This window comes from Podarcis vaucheri (genome assembly GCF_965113315.1).
Source record: "Podarcis vaucheri genome assembly, chromosome: 4".
NCBI classification, from domain to species: Eukaryota; Metazoa; Chordata; class Lepidosauria; order Squamata; family Lacertidae; genus Podarcis; species Podarcis vaucheri.
The window spans coordinates 4,159,422-4,174,944 of NC_138762.1; the positions used below are offsets into that span (position 1 = coordinate 4,159,422).

Below are 15,523 nucleotides of genomic sequence, written 5' to 3' on the forward strand. Positions count from 1 at the left end.
TCATGAGAGCTGACGAAATGGCAAAGTGGCAAACCTAGAGCCCTCTCTGTGAGCACACGGACTGTAATCCCAGCAGGGCCTTAGCCTCCTTGCCCGAGCGAGGGGCTCGCCAGTCTCTTTTTCCTACTCGGGAGTAAGCTGCCTTGAGTTCAGCAGGGCTTGACTCCCAGGCCAGTAAGCATAAAGACGGCAACATTAGAAGGGGCTGCTGGGTTGACATGTTCGCTGGGCTTTCCCATGGAAGCCAACGGAGGAATTCATTCCTTGAAGGCTGAGCAAAGGGCAGCCGAAGAAATGGCAAAATATAACCACCACCACCACTGTGTCAACGTGCTCAGGGAAGGCGTTTTGGGAGGTAAAATGTTAAGCAAGGCAGCCATTGGGTTGATCTAGGCCAGGCCCATATCCGGTACAGACACTCAGACACCCACTGCCCAGAGACACCCAGAGACGGGCTGATAAGGATTACCAAGGAAGGACAGGGAAGGGTCAAGTCCGACTCCTCAGGCCCTGTCTCTAGGCAGAACCTCATGCATCTCTCTGGAACGCAGTCTCCAGGCAAAGCAGTTTTTGTCTCTAGGCAGAATCTAATTGCATCTATCAGAGTACAGTGGTACCTCGGTTTACATATGCTTCAGGTTACAGACTCTGCTAACCCAGAAATAGTACCTCGGGTTAAGAACTTTGCTTCAGGATGAGAACAGAAATTGTGTGGTGGCAGCAACAGGTAGCCCCATTAGATAAAGTGGTGCTTCAGGTTAAGAACAGACCTCCGGAACGAATTAAGTTCTTAACCCGAGGTACCACTGTATGTGTAATGCTGTAACTTTTGATTGGATAAAGACCTGATTCAAGAATGGATAAAGGGAAGCCTCCCCTGTTGGAAAGGGCCGGACTACGGAACTTATTCCTCCGTGCCATTGCTTGCTGCCGGCAAACAATTAAAACTTTCTTCCTTTAATTCTTCTGTTGCTGCACGGTCATTTGACAGGCCTGACTACTTGCTACACCACCACCCATCTGGCTGGGTTTATTTATTTCTATTAATTTCTATGTGCGCATGCAGACAATCATTATTATCTCATATTAAAAACTGGGAGAGGGTCTCTTAGTCCAGCCCTCCAGTGCACACTAGCGGCCAAAATTGTGGAACCTTCTGGACAAAATGTATCTCCGAGGTCTGATGGCTCATGACACCACTTTGTTTTGGAGTAATACCAAGGCTTCTTTTCTCTGTGGGGACGCAGGGGGACGCAGACCCCTAAACATTTTTTGAATTTAACAGGAAAAGAAATTCACTGTATTTATCCCCCCCCCTGGTGATTTTCTTGAGACAAAATGAGAGTACCCTAAACATTCTTTTTTAGAAAAAAGCACTGAGTTATTTCATAAAATCATGTATCAATGGAAAGATAATTTAATGAGGAATGTAATGCAATAATTTTTATGAAGGATTACTTATTACAACAGCAGTCATAAAGAAGAAACGTGAAAACACAGGAAAAATGAGATGTGCAGGTTAAATTGCCGTGTTGACACTTTGCGATAAAATCAGGGGGTTTGGGGTTGCAGTTTGGGGACTTGGTTTCTAAAGGGTTTGCCATCACTGCGCTAGAAGGAATGGAAAGTAGGGGGGGGGCGTCCCCCAAAAAGCATCTCTGGAAGTGGGAAAGAAAGAGAAACGCGGAGGGGAGAGGTGGGCGCACTCGGCTTGGCAAGGGTTAAAGGGAACCGAGCTGCCTTCCTAGAGAGGACAGGAAGCAAGGGGGGGCTGGTCCTCCAGAGCCAATCCCTCCCCAGTCCTTTCCTGCTAGGAAGGGGGGGGGGTGTTGCTTTGTGTCTCTGCTGCAAGGGCTGCATCGCTCTCCCCTCCTGGGATCTGGTGAGTCTCCTCTCTCTCTGGGATCTGGTGGGGGTCCCAGGGCTGGGGCAGGGGAGGGGGCCTGGGGGGGCTGATCTGCTCCTGCAGGGGGGGGACCCCAAGTCAGGGAGGAGAGGGTCCTGCCAGGGAGGGGCCAGGTCTGCCACGCTCTCCTTCCTGCAGATCAGAGGATCCCTGACTCCCACGAAATCTCCCTTCTTGAAACAAAGGAGTCCCTGGGACTTTAACTCTGTGTGACGTCGCTCAGCCTCATTGCACAACAGAGGGAACATCTGCAAATGGTTTTCCAAAGCTGGACGAGGAGGTGGACTAGCCCCCCCCCCCAAAAAAAAAGGTGGGAGAGGAAGGCCAGGGATAAAGAGAGGGATCCCAGCCCAGAGTCTGGCTGCTGCATTGGGGACCAGTTTCCCAGTGTCTCCCAGGGCAGCTCCCCACGGAGGCCACTGCAGCCATCCCCTCGCGCCCAGAGCAGGGCATCCCAGGACCACATCCTCTCTCTCCCAAAGGGATTGTTGCTGGCAAAGCAGCCGGAAATGGGCGCTGCTACTCACTGAGCCTCCAGGGACCTTGGCATCATCGTCTCTCTGTGTGTTAAGCTATCTAACAGAATAATAATACTAAATTACCCTCCTAAATTTCAAAGGAGATGTCTCTGGCCCTGCCCATACCTGGCCCTCAGAGCAAAGAAAAAGGGACCCCACCCCAGGAGTCTGTCCTGAGAGTGGCAGAGAGTCCAAGTGCAAGAAAGGAGACAGAAGCAGGGGAGTGGGGGTGGGGGGAGAACAACTCCTGAGGACCCCCAGGTGAGGACCCCCACTAGAGCCAAACATCCATTATTCACAAGATACAAATGACTCCCTTGTCAGTCAGGTCTGACTTCAATGCATTGACTGGAAGGCAGGAGCAACCAGCCTGATTCATCTCCCAGAAATCCTTTCAGTTGCCTCCACATTTTCCATTGCAATCTTTCTTCTAGGAGAGCTAGAGGCTGCTGCTTCTTCTTCCTCCTCCTCTTCCTCCTCCTCCTCTTTCTTCTCCTTTTTAAAAAGGCCCTTTCCACCTGGCCTAGGGGGTGAGGCCCAGACTCACCCAGCCCTACTGTGTTAAATATCTCTTCTGTAGTTGACCTCCTTTGCTCCTTTGCTGCTGCTGCCGCACGGTGAGTGTTGGGGAAGGCCGCTCCCCCTCAGGCTAATTCCACCTGGCCTAGGGGGCGGGGCCCGCACTCACCTCTGCCACACCTTTAAGGACACTGGTGCTGCTGCAGCAAATGTTAAAAATGTTTTTATATATTTTAAAGTGTTTTAAAGGTGTTTTTACTATTTACTTTGTTGTACCACCGTGAACAGTGGTTTCTATCTATGTATTTTTATTTTGTTCCGTTTTATTTTGGTTTGGGGTTGGATATTGAGTGGGGTAGGGGATTGGTTTTGTTTTGGTGTAATTGTTTTTGTTTTCTTTTTCTATTTTCTAAACAGAGGCTAGTATGAGGCTTGGGATTGCTACCGTGGAGGGGCGAGGGAGGTATGGCGGTGGGGGCAGATGTCATAGGCGAAGGGGACCGAGATATGGATATGCTCGTACCCCTTCCAATCTGCGCCCCATCCCGAGGGACGAGGGTAGGGTGAGCAAGGATTACTCACCTGGTGTTGTGCAATGCCAGGTCTATAGGCAAGAAAACCGCTACCCTGCAAGATTTCTTCACCTCGCAGGGGGTCGACCTGGCTTGTGTGACGGAGACCTGGGTGCGCGAAGGGGCAACAGTTACCTTACGAGAGATGGCGCCCCCGGGTTTCTCCGTCCTCCACCAGTCGCGGACTGTGGACTGAGGGGGAGGGATGGCATTATTAATCCAGGAAGATTGTTCTTTCAGGGCTCTACCATCGCCATCGATTCCCGGCTTTGAATGTGTTGGCCTAGTGTGGGGCTCCGAGGTGAGCTTGGCTGTCTGGCTGGTGTACCGGCCACCTAGCGCACCAGCAGCCACCCTGTCAGGCCTGCTGGAGGCGGTGGTCGGCTGGGCCTTGGAGTTCCCTAACCTATTGGTGTTGGGGGACTTCAACATCCATGCTGATGCCACTCCCTCCTCACAGGCTCTGGACCTGGTGTCTTCCATGGCAACACTAGGGCTCTCCCAGTTTGTTTCGGGCCCCACACATCAAGCAGGCCACACGCTGGATTTGATCTTTGGCGTCGGTATAGATGTGATCATGTCTCCTTCGATGAAGGTGCCATGGTCTGATCACTATGCTCTGAAAGCCAGGATTGACTTTCCACCCCCACCCTGCTTAGGTGGTGAGCCGATTTGGGCTCGCCCGCAGAGGCTGATGGACCCTGATAGATTCCGTCAAGCCTTGCGGGACCTTGCTCCCCCTGGCGACTCATTGACTGAGCTTGTCGAGGGCTGGAATATCCAGCTCCTGGCAGCCATCGATGATATTGCACCTAAGCGCCCTCTGCAACCCCGCAGAAACCGGGCTCCCTGGTTTACCGAGGAGCTCCGGAAAATGAAGCGGGACCTCAGACGGCTAGAGCGAGTATGGCGGGGTGCCCGTGATGGAGCTTCAAGAACATCTTATAGGGTTTTTATGAAAACCTACGAGATGGCGGTGAAGGCTGCTAAGAAGTCTTACTTCTCGGCCTCCATTGCATCCGCTAGCTCTCGCCCAGCACAATTATTTAGTATTATTAGGTCTTTAACGTCCCTTGAAGGACAGCCAAATTTAAATAACAATCTGACACACAGCTGTGAGGCATTTGCGAGCTTTTTTGCGGAGAAGGTCCTGTTGCTCCGCCATGACCTCCCTGCCAATTTGGATACAATAAAGGAACTAGAGGCCCCTCGACTGTCCTCTAGTTCAGTATTGGACCTCTTCGACCGGATATACCCAGCCGATGTGGACAGACTCCTCCGAGCTGGAAAGCCCACCACCTGTCCTCTTGACCTGTGCCCGTCTTGGCTGATTAGAGTGTGCCCAGACGAGGTGCGGGCCCCCCTGGGGGATATCATCAATTTGTCCCTTGGCACAGGGATATTCCCAGGGGAACTGAAGGAGGCAGTGGTGCGCCTGCTCTTAAAGAAAACATCATTAGATCCTTTAGATCTATCCAATTACCACCCGGTTTCGAATCTTCCATTCCTGGGTAAGGTGATTGAGAGAGCGGTTGCTGAACAGCTTGGCAGGTTTCTGGATGAAACATCGGCTCTGGATCCATTCCAGTCCAGCTTCCGCGCTGGTCATGGGACCGAGACGGCTCTGGTCACCCTAACAGATGATCTCCGCAGGCAGCTGGATCAAGGCGGGTCGGGGCTGCTGATTCTTCTAGACCTGTCAGCAGCCTTTGACATGGTCGATCACGAACTCCTGGACCACCGCCTTGCCGACGTGGGGATTCAGGGCACAGTCCTTCAATGGCTGCGCTCGTTTCTCTCTGGTCAGGAACAGAGGGTGGCGCTTGGGGGGGGAGGGAATTGTCATCGCACCACTCCTTGGTGTGTGGAGTGCCTCAGGGTGCGATACTCTCCCCAATGCTTTTCAACATCTTTATGTGCCCCCTCGCCCAGCTTGTCCGGAGTTTTGGGCTGGGTTGCCATCAGTATGCCGATGACACCCAACTCTATCTGTTGATGGATGGCCATCCTGACTCAGCCCCAGACACACTGACTAGATGTCTGGAAGCTGTGGCTGGATGGTTACGTGGGAGCCGCTTGAACTTAAATCCTTCGAAGGCAGAGGTCCTCTGGCTGGGGCGGGACGATATGGGATCGAGGGGGCAACTCCCATCTCTTGCAGGGGTGCAATTAGTGCCAGCACTGTCCGTTAAGAGTTTGGGTGTAATCTTCGATACCTCCCTCTCTATGGAGGCGCAGATTACAGCTATAACAAAGGCGGCATTTTTCCATCTCCGCCAAGCTAAGCAGTTGGCCCCTTATCTCTCTCGCCCTGACCTAGCCACTGTGATCCATGCGACGGTCACTTCCAGACTGGATTATTGTAACTCGCTCTACGTGGGGCTGCCCTTGAGACTGACCCAGAAACCCCAGCGGGTGCAGAATGCAGCGGCGAGACTCCTTATGGGGTATTCACTGCGAGATCACATTCATCCGGTACTATACTAGCTGCACTGGTTCCCGGTGGAGTACAGGATCAGGTTTAAGGTGCTGGTTTTAACCTTTAAAGCCCTATACGGCCTAGGACCCTCGTACCTACGGGACCGCCTCTCCTGGTATGTCCCACAGAGGAACCTACATTCTGCACATAAAAACGTCCTGAAGGTCCCAGGCCACAGAAAGGTTAGGCTGGCCTCAACTAGAGCCAGGGCTTTCTCGGCTGCGGCTCCAATCTGGTGGAACGCTCTGTCACAAGAGACTAGGGTCTTGCGGGACTTGACATCTTTCTGCAGGGCCTGCAAGACAGAGCTGTTCCACCAGGCCTTTGGTCAGGGCGCAGCCTGACTCCCTCCTCTGGCAATCTGCACAGAATTTTGCTTAACGGTTGCCATCAATTTGATTTTAATTGATTTTTATAATGAAATGTTTTTAGAATATTGGATTATTTGATTGTTGTTAGCCGCCCTGAGCCCGGCTTTGGCTGGGGAGGACAGGATATAAATAAATTTGTTGTTGTTGTTGTTGTTGTTGTTGTTGTTGTTGTTGTTGTAATGTTTTATTTTGATATCTTTAAGAGAATATTTCTTTTCAGTTATGTTGCTTTGACTATGGACTATATACTTGACTTTCTTCCAGTGATTTTATTTCTATTTTATTGATTTTGTGGGATGTGAAACTGCAGTCAAGTAGAAGATTCCTACAGGGGACACATTAGGGGATGTTTTCTACCACTCAGGAGAAGACTTCCTGTTTCCTCCTGAGCTGGGACAGACTTCCACTACATGTGACTTGAAGAGGGTGCAGTCTGTTGTACTAGCATGGAGGAGCGCATGGCCTCCATGTTCTGATCAGTGTGTCTTCTCCATTTTGTATGTTGTTGTGTGTTTGGAGAAGTGACTCTTTAGTGGCAGTCATTTGGGACTAACTTCTTTATGGAATAGTTCTAGTTGTTATGTAACCTAAGCCTGCCTTCAGGGATATGTCTGTGAACGTGAACGAATCTGTGAGTAAACTACTTTTATAGTAACGTGAATCAGATTATTGTGCTTATTCATTTAAAAGGGATTGGAAGGGATTTTACCAGGAAGGAATCTTTAATAGTAAGACTCAGATGAGTCAGCAACAAGCTGATCGCTGCGTAATCTAAAAAAGGGGGATGTATGGAACTAGAATATGGAACTTGCTAGTGCATGTTGGGAAGCATATCATTCAATAATATATCTTCTTCTAACTCCCCAATTATCCCCACAGATTTAATATGCTGTAAACCGCTTTGAGATTTCTCTTTAAAATATAAAGTGTTATAGAAATTTAAATAAATAAAATAGCTCATGGTTTGGGCTGTGGTGCAGTCCAGCCCTGGTTCCCTCCAAGACTCATCCATGCTTGCTCAGGGAACCTTTTTCTTCTCCTGATATTAGACAGCTTTTGTAACTGAACAATGTATTTGCTTTGTAGGATTTGCTAGAGCTTCTCATTCAGACAGACAGAACTTGGCAGAAGACCAAAGGGTTCCTTCCGATCTCTCAGAGGCTTCCTGAGAGCACAGATGGATGAGCGAGACTCAGCTGGCCCTGGAACAGAAAGAGGCCATGCCAACCAAACTGGGAGCAGTGGGGGGTTCTGGGAAAACTCTGTGCAGAAGATCCTGGGTGAGGAGGACACCCTCCGCTCAGAGGTGCAGAGCCGGCAGGTGAGACAGTTCTGCTTCCAGGAGGCCAAAGGACCCCGAGAGGTTTGCAGCCGACTCTACCACCTTGACCATCAGTGGCTGAAGCCAGAAAAGCACACGAAAGCTGAGATGCTGGACCTGGTGATCTTGGAGCAGTTCCTGGCTGTCCTTCCACCAGAGATGGAGAGCTGGGTGAGGGAATGCGGAGCGGAGACCAGTTCCCAGGCGGTGGCCCTGGCCGAAGGTTTCCTCCTGAGTCAGGCAGAGGAGAGAAAGCAGGTGAGAGAGACTTTCCTCTGGATACTCCCAAGGCCTCCAAACAGGAAAGAGAACATCCCATCATGCTCTTCTGATGGCTCATATTTTTTTTCCTGGGAAGGCATCCATGGAATGAGATCTGTCACCCTTGAAGCAGTTGGCCCTGACATTCATTTTTTAATCCTTCTCCCCATTCTCTCTTTTGAATCCTTGTCTCTTTTTCAGGGAAAGGATCTCTTTGCGGAAATGGGTCAGATTTCTTCTGAGGCAGAGAGGCCTCCACTGGACACCAGAGAGAGGCAGCTGGGTAAGGAGGAAGGAGTTTTTTCTCCGTTTAGTGGGTTCTTTTCATCTTTTGTTGGGGGAGATAGTGGGACCAAGAGCCCAGAGGAGGGGAGATATATTTTTCACAACTAACATCTGAAATAAACCGAAACATCCAAATGCACTGAGCAGGTGAGACTTTCTAAAAGGCCCCTCTGTAGTTTGAGATGCACTGATTTACCTGTGAGACAAGAAGGCACTCTGGGCCTCCCCCTTACCTTTTTCTTCTTGCAGGTGACAGAATGATGCCCGCAAGACCTCTTCATCCATCTCTGAATGGGGACAGAATGGAAGCAGCGGCTGTGGAACCAGATCAGGTCAGGGGAAGCTGCCTTGTGGGGACAGAGGCCAAGGGGTGGAACAATGTCCTATCTCAAGGAGTGGTGGTGAACAACAGTGTTGTCTCAGAGGATGACGTTTCCCTTTTTCCTTTAGGGTCCAGTGTGCTTTGAAGATGTTGCTGTTTGTTTCACGGATGAGGAATGGGAGTTGCTGGATCCTGACCAGAGAGCTCTGCATAAGGAGGTCATGGAGGAGAATCGTGGGATCGTGGCCTCTCTCGGTAAGGCTCCCAGTGGGATCATAATATCTGTTTCTAAATTCAAAACTCCATATGTGACTAACCTCATATATTTTCACAGAACTCAACAGGCCCCCTACAACACCGGATATCACAACCCAAAAAAACTTTAATAGTAATTTACTGTTTTTTTCTGTAAATGTTCTTCCTCCAGTTGCAGCTTATTAAACAAGGATCAGTCTGGTCTCAACTCCCCAGACCCTTTTGACTGTAAACTTCAGAGTCGTTAGGGAAGTTGACGTAGCTTCTGTCAGGTTTTCAGTTTTGGTTTTTCCTCCTGTCAGTCTTTGGTTGTCCAAAGAGAAGACTGACATTGGAAATGGAGGGATGCCATGATGGAGCCAAAGAAAATCCATTCGAGAGAAGAGCCAGGCTTATCGAATCACAGGTTCCCCTAAGGATGTTGGCTGATCCCCGTTAATTAATGCACCCAACCCTTCAGAAAACCATCCATCTAACCCACTTGTGTTATTCCTCTATTACCAGAGTTAACAAGTATTCTTCCTTAATTTCTCCCTGAGGTGCTAATCCATTTCTCTTCATTGCAGATAGTGATGGACTGGAAATCAAGAACAAGGGTGACCATGACAAAATCCACACAATGGAGAAGCTGAATAAATATCTTGAATGTGGGAAAAGTTCCTTTTCCACTTCCCATCAAAGAAATCCCATTGGGAAGAAACCCTATCAGTGCATGGAATGTGGAAAGAGCTTCACTGGTAGCTCCTCTCTCGCTTCCCATCACAGAATTCATACAGGGGAGAAACCCTATCAGTGTGTGGAATGTGGAAAGAGCTTCAGGAATAGCTCCAAACTCACTTCCCATCAGAGAATTCATACAGGGGAGAAACCATATCAGTGCTTGGAATGTGGAAAGAGCTTCAGTAAAAGCTCCTCTCTCACTTCCCATCAAAGAATTCATACAGGCAAGAAACCCTATCAGTGTGGGGAATGTGGAAAGAGCTTCAATTGTAACTCCAATCTCACTTGCCATCAAAGAATTCATACGGGGGAGAAACCCTATCAGTGTGTGGAATGTGGAAAGAGCTTTAGTCAGAGCTCCCATCTCGCTTCCCATCAGATAATTCATACAGGGGAGAAACCCTATCAGTGTGTGGAATGTGGAAAGAGCTTCAATACGAGCTGTAGTTTCACTAAGCACGAGAGAATTCATACAGGGGAGAAGCCCTATCAGTGTGTGGAATGTGGAAAAAGCTTCAGTCGGAGAGCCCATCTCACTTCCCATCACAGAATTCATACAGGGGAGAAGCCCTATCAGTGTGTGGAATGTGGAAAAAGCTTCAGTCAGAGCTCCAATCTCACTTCCCATCACAGAATTCATACAGGAGAGAAACCCTATCAGTGTGTGGAATGTGGAAAAAGCTTCAGTCAGAGCTCCAATCTCACTTCCCATCACAGAATTCATACAGGAGAGAAACCCTAGCAGTGTGGGGAATGTGGAAAGAGCTTCAGGAAGAGCTCCAATCTCACTTTCCATCAAAGAATTCATACGAAGAGTGGGAAACCCTTCATTATACAGCTTTCAGCGCTAGAGAAAAACACACCACTTTAAACAGGCCTTTGGCTGATTGACATCTAATGCCCTTTTAAAATGTGGTGGGGAGGTGGGGATTACAGGTTTTGGGGGCGGTGTTTTGTGTTTTCATTGTGTGATTTTATGTTGTAACCGTCCTGTGACCTGTGAGTGTAGGGAATGGGAGCCAACTCTTAGAGTCTGAGGGGTTTTTGCCCCCCAATAAGATATGTGAGGGGGCCACCCCCAGTTCATAGGAATAGCCATTCAAATGGCATGCTTGCACCGCATCCTGTGACTGTTTAACCGAGGCGGGGCTTACTAAACCCCTCCTATATATTACTCAAGTTGGCACCCCTGTTATAGGGTGCTATAGAAATGAAATAAATGCATAAATAAAACAAAATCATCTTGGTCGCCTTCTTTTGCACTTGTTCCAGCTTGTCAATATCTATTATTATTATCATTTTAAAATTCATGTACCCATCATCTGAAGATTTCACGGTGATTCACAACATAAACAGACAAGATGAGAGCATGGCTTTCTCAAAAACGAGTCAAACTAGAGAAATCTCTCTTTTTTCTTTTTCTTTTTTTGGATGGAGTTACAGACTGTTTCTCAGGGGAATGCTGTGGTAATAGCGCATCTTAATTTCAGTAAGGTTTTTGACAAAGTCCCCCTTGATATTTATGTGAGGAAACTGGTAAAATGAGGCTGAACAAGGTAACTGTTAGGTGGATTGGACTGGCCGATCCCAAAGAGGACTCCTTCATGGTTCCTCATCATCCTGGAGAAAAGTGACAAGAGGGGTGCTGCAGGGTTCTGTCCTGGGCCCGTTGTTGTTCAAGTTCTTTATAAATGTCTTGGATGAAGGAACTGAGGGGATGCTCATCACATTTGCAGATGACACCAAACGGGAAGCGGAGGCCAATGTGGCAGAAGGCAGAATCAGATCAAGGGCAGGAATAGTACCACAATCTTTTTCCTTGGTCAGACCCCACCTAGAATATTGTGTTCAATTCTGGGCATCACAGTTTCAGTATCTTAATTTTTTTTTGCCTGGGGAAATTGAAAGGTGGGGGAACACAAGCCATATTCCTTTTATAACACGTGGCCAGTGTTTATTGAATATATAAATTGTTAAGACTTGCCGGAATCCACCCAGCACTCATGGGAAAATGTGGCGTGATCTCTTAGAGCAGTGTTTCCCAACCGGTGTTCCGCGGCACACGAGTGTGCCGTGAGACATCGGCTGGTGTGCCGCGAGATACCTGGAGGGAGGCGGGCGAGTCGGGCGGCGAGAGGCGGGGCGGCGGCGGCGAGGAGAGGTCGCGCCTCCTGCTGCTGCCTGGCGCTCCTCCTCGCAGCCGGCAGCGCTGCCTGGGCGCCTCCGCGCGACTCTGCCTCGCTGGGTTTGGTCTCCCAGCAGAGACGGGTCACACGCGCCCCTCCCTCCCTCCCTCAGCCTGCGCGGAGGGAGAGCCAGAGAGAGGCATCGCTCCTGCGCTCCGAGGCGGATTGAGCGCAGCTGAGAGGAGCTGCCGAGGGAAAAAACTTTCACTTTTGTGCGTCCCTCCCGGCGTGACGCTGCGCGCTGACGTCACGGGGCGGGGCTTTAATGGTGGTGTGCCGCGAGATTTTTTTTCAGTAAACAGGTGTGCCGTTGCCCGAAAACGTTTGGGAAACACTGTCTTAGAGTAATCAAATGAAACTTGTAACACATGGCAGGATGAAAGTCTGCAATTCCATCAGGACAAGTTATTTGTTGTTTACTGTTGTAACCATTGCTTTCTTTAAAATTATGTTCCCTACCATGAAAATAAATAAAAGCAATTTTTTTAAAAGGAAGTGGGGAAATCATATGTACTATTGCATTAATCTGCTTGCATGTGTTGAGTGTTATTTGGAGTCTGTAACTCCCAGTTATTTCACATTATCTATGTTTCTGTGTGTTCAGCACTCATGATTGCAGGTGAGACTGAATAAAAGACTTCCTAGGAAATTCCCTTTGACTGCTTCTGTATTGTTTCAAATGTGTCTTCACTTACAGATAAGAACAAATCATATTTCTTACTGATGAATCATATCATTGTCAGCTCATTAATCTCCACCCCAACAAACGCTGCGCTTAGAATGAGCAGCTGCTTTCTTCCCATTTCTTAGGTGAAAAGAACTGATAATGACAATGAAGAAGGGAGATAGACCCTTTTCCTCACCCTTTGGGGATCTGGGGGGCTTCATTTCACCCCTTAGTACTGCTCCTGAAAGCTTGAAAGACTTAAAAATCAACCTTTTTATTTTTTAAAGAAATGGTATTGCAGTGCTAAGAAGTCTCAAGAAAGCAATTCCTGTAGTAGCTGGCATCTTAGCGAGCCCAATGCCACTCTGCCAACTGTCTCACTCCCAGGTAACTAATCTGGAAAGCTGTCTTGTCATCTCTGTCTGTAAAGACTTCCGTGTCCCTTGAATTCACAATTAAGCATTTCTGGAAGAGGAAATGATATGCTTTTGTTTAGAAAGCACTAATACTGGGCCACTGACTGTGCAACCTGCCAGCCCTGCCCTGTAGGAACCTCCAACTTTAAAGATGGATCTTTTGGTGTGGCAGCAAGTGTACTTAGGAACTCTCTGCCACTTGACATCAGGCAGGAGGCTTCACGGTCCACTTTGCAGCATTCAACTTTGTTACCGTTGCTGAGTTTGTGATAGCTAAATATTGAGGAGAAAGAAGCCAATCTCCTACGTATATCTGAATAAATTGAGAAAGTCTGGTTTTCAGTAACTACGATTAAGCTAAGTTAAAATGCTCATATTCACCCCAACTTTCTAAGCACCTGCAGAGGCATGTTTTTAGCAGGTTCCCCCAAAAGGTGGGAGGGAGGCGCCTGCTTGATCTCAAGAGGCAGGGTCTGTGCTGCCATACTAAACAACTGAGGTCTTGCGTGGCACCTGTAGTTGAAGCACTCGAGTGTGTGCCTGTGGGGTAAGGAGGGGATCTCATGGGTAAACTCTTCCCTATGATAATGGAAAGGCCTTGATCTGGGCCTGGTAGCCAATGGGCAACCAGTGATGCCCTCTGAGCCAAAGGGTCATCTGCTGGGAAGGCCACGCTTTGCCAGCAATCGTGCTGCAGCATTCTGCACCAGCTGAAGCTTCTGGATCAAGCGCAAGGGATGTCCCACATGGAGGGGACTGTGGTCATCCAGCCTTGAAGAAGCGAAGGCGTGAGGCCAGGCTCTCCCGGTCCTGGAATGTGGAACCATCTGCAGTTGTTCAAAGGCACTTCCAGCCACTGAGTCTGCCTGAGTCTCGGCTGGATCCGGAAGCAGCCACAAGTCTCATAAGGTTCATATGGAGAGAACCTTTGGCTTACCCTATTTACTAATAAAAATAACTGGAAACAGACATGAGATAAATAAAACGAAAGCAAACATTTATGGCCGCCTCTTGTGGTTTCCACCCAAATGCCAATATTGTGGGAGAGGCACCATGACTGGCAGAGGGCGACTTGGCACCCAGGAGGGCAAGGAGGTGTCTAGTGGTTTGCAGGCCCCTTCCGCCCTTGGCCAAAAAGGCCAAGCACCCTCTGGCGGATCTGCTGGGTCTTCACCCCACAGACTACGGGTGTCAGAAAGGGAGTGTGGATCCTTCCGAAGAGAAGAGCCCAGGATTCCAGCCTGTCTTTTTCAGGATTTATTGAGTGCAAACTTATGTACAGTGCAGAAGTTTCAAAAGCAGAATCCAGAAGTGCCCCCCTCCTATTCCCCCTCCAGCAAAAAAGACCCGGAAGCCCCCCTCTCCGTTTTTTTTCCTTACGTGGAAAACTACTGCTCATTCCTTTCCTTGGTCGCAGTTTTTTGGCTCCGCTCTCATCTTCCATGTCTCCTGAAAGCTGCCCCTTCCTTCCCTGACTCTGACGAAGTGCAGCTGCTCAGCAGAGGGGGGGGGCTCTCTGTACATGCCTGTCTCTCCCCCCTCCCCTGCAAACAGATCCCTGACAACGGGGTTCACCATGGGCGGCAGGAAGAGGTAGAGGCAGGCCAGCAGGATGTTGGTGTAGTTGCCGCTAGGCAGGGCGGGCGACCCGGCAAACGACATTCTATGTGCCAGCCTGCTCTTCTCATCTGGGATCCATCAATCTTCTTCCCTGGTGAGATTCTGTGACTCGTGTTCAGAGACACTGAGCACACATTAGCAGAGAAACAGCATCAGCAGAAGCCAGGCTCTGAGGTGTGAGTACTAAGCTACTTTATTTATATGCACAATCAGGACAAAGGAAAACATGGCTCCTCTCCTTGCAGAACGGATCTTCCGTTCACAAGACTCCAACAAGCAGTGCTGGAATGTCAAACACAGACGTGACTAAAACAATCCCACACGTCTGCACAGCGGGGGAATGGAATACCAACATCCTCCCCCTTTCCATGTACCCACTGCTGCCATCCTTCAGCACAACTGCAACCGCCATACATATTCATCATGCTGTGTAAAGGTGTGATTCAGAACAGCAGAATCTAATATGTTATTTAACTCTGTTGACGGCCACTGTACAAAGGAGCCAACTCCTAGGGGCAGAGGTCTCTTGGCCCACACCCAATATAATATGGGAGTCGGAACTTAACAGGTTAAGTTGTTCCCATGATGCCTCAGCATTCTGACGTCAGATTTGGAAGCTGGGAGGAGTTTTCCTGTCTGTTTCCTCTCGGTCGTTGAGAGAGAAAGACGCAGTTAGTCATGGCTGCGAGGAGTCCTGGAATTTTCTGAGAAAATGATGAAATAAAGAGCTGTAAATGGACATTACTGTGCTCTGTGTGTTTGTCGGAAACTAAGTGACAGTTTGCTGCTGTGTTTTACTCTGCTGGGCGTGCATGGAAGAAGCAGATTGCACCGCTGAGAGGGAAGCGTGCCGGACCGCTGAAAAGAGCTAATTGGGTTATAAATCAATTAGCACGTCAAGGACTAATCAATATATCTACATATAATACTTGAGGGGGCCACCAAAATTGGATGGGCATTGCCATTCAAATGGTGTGTGTGCACTGTCTTGTGATCAATTATGCAGGGTGGAGCAGGTAATATTTTATTCAAGTTGGCGCCCCTGCCACCATGAATACCATGAAAGCAGCGCCACATGTTGCCAGTGCTATGCCTACAATGGTGT

At 48.9% G+C, this 15,523-nt stretch overlaps 3 protein-coding genes across 5 annotated transcripts in view; 2 read left to right on the forward strand and 1 right to left on the reverse strand.

Moving 5' to 3' along the window:
- The window catches only part of LOC309530363 (uncharacterized protein), a 215,866-nt gene that overhangs the window by 123,873 nt on the left and 76,470 nt on the right, over positions 1-15,523 (reverse strand). The window lies entirely within an intron of this gene.
- The window catches only part of LOC309530330 (uncharacterized protein), a 64,640-nt gene continuing 50,929 nt past the window's right edge, over positions 1,813-15,523 (forward strand). Inside the window, exon 1 of one of the 2 annotated variants that reach the window (XM_082219186.1) lies at positions 1,813-1,882. The gene's annotated coding sequence lies outside the window, so the exon portion shown is untranslated. The remainder of the gene's footprint in view (positions 1,883-15,523) is intronic. The other variant, XM_082219183.1, reaches the window with a different exon arrangement.
- On the forward strand, positions 7,728-10,761 carry LOC309530504 (uncharacterized protein). The gene is made up of 2 exons (XM_082219529.1): positions 7,728-7,944; positions 9,376-10,761. Exons 1-2 carry the CDS (start codon positions 7,866-7,868, stop codon positions 10,269-10,271), a joined length of 975 nt encoding a protein of 324 aa, XP_082075655.1. The 5' UTR covers positions 7,728-7,865; the 3' UTR covers positions 10,272-10,761.

Coding starts and splice junctions, on each gene's coding strand:
- LOC309530504 (XM_082219529.1), top strand. CDS start 7,866: ATGCGGAGCGGAGACCAGTTCCCAGGCGGTGGCCCTGGCCGAAGGTTT. Junction 7,945..9,375: donor AGGCAGAGGAGAGAAAGCAG/GTGAGAGAGACT, acceptor TCTTCATTGCAG/ATAGTGATGGACTGGAAATC.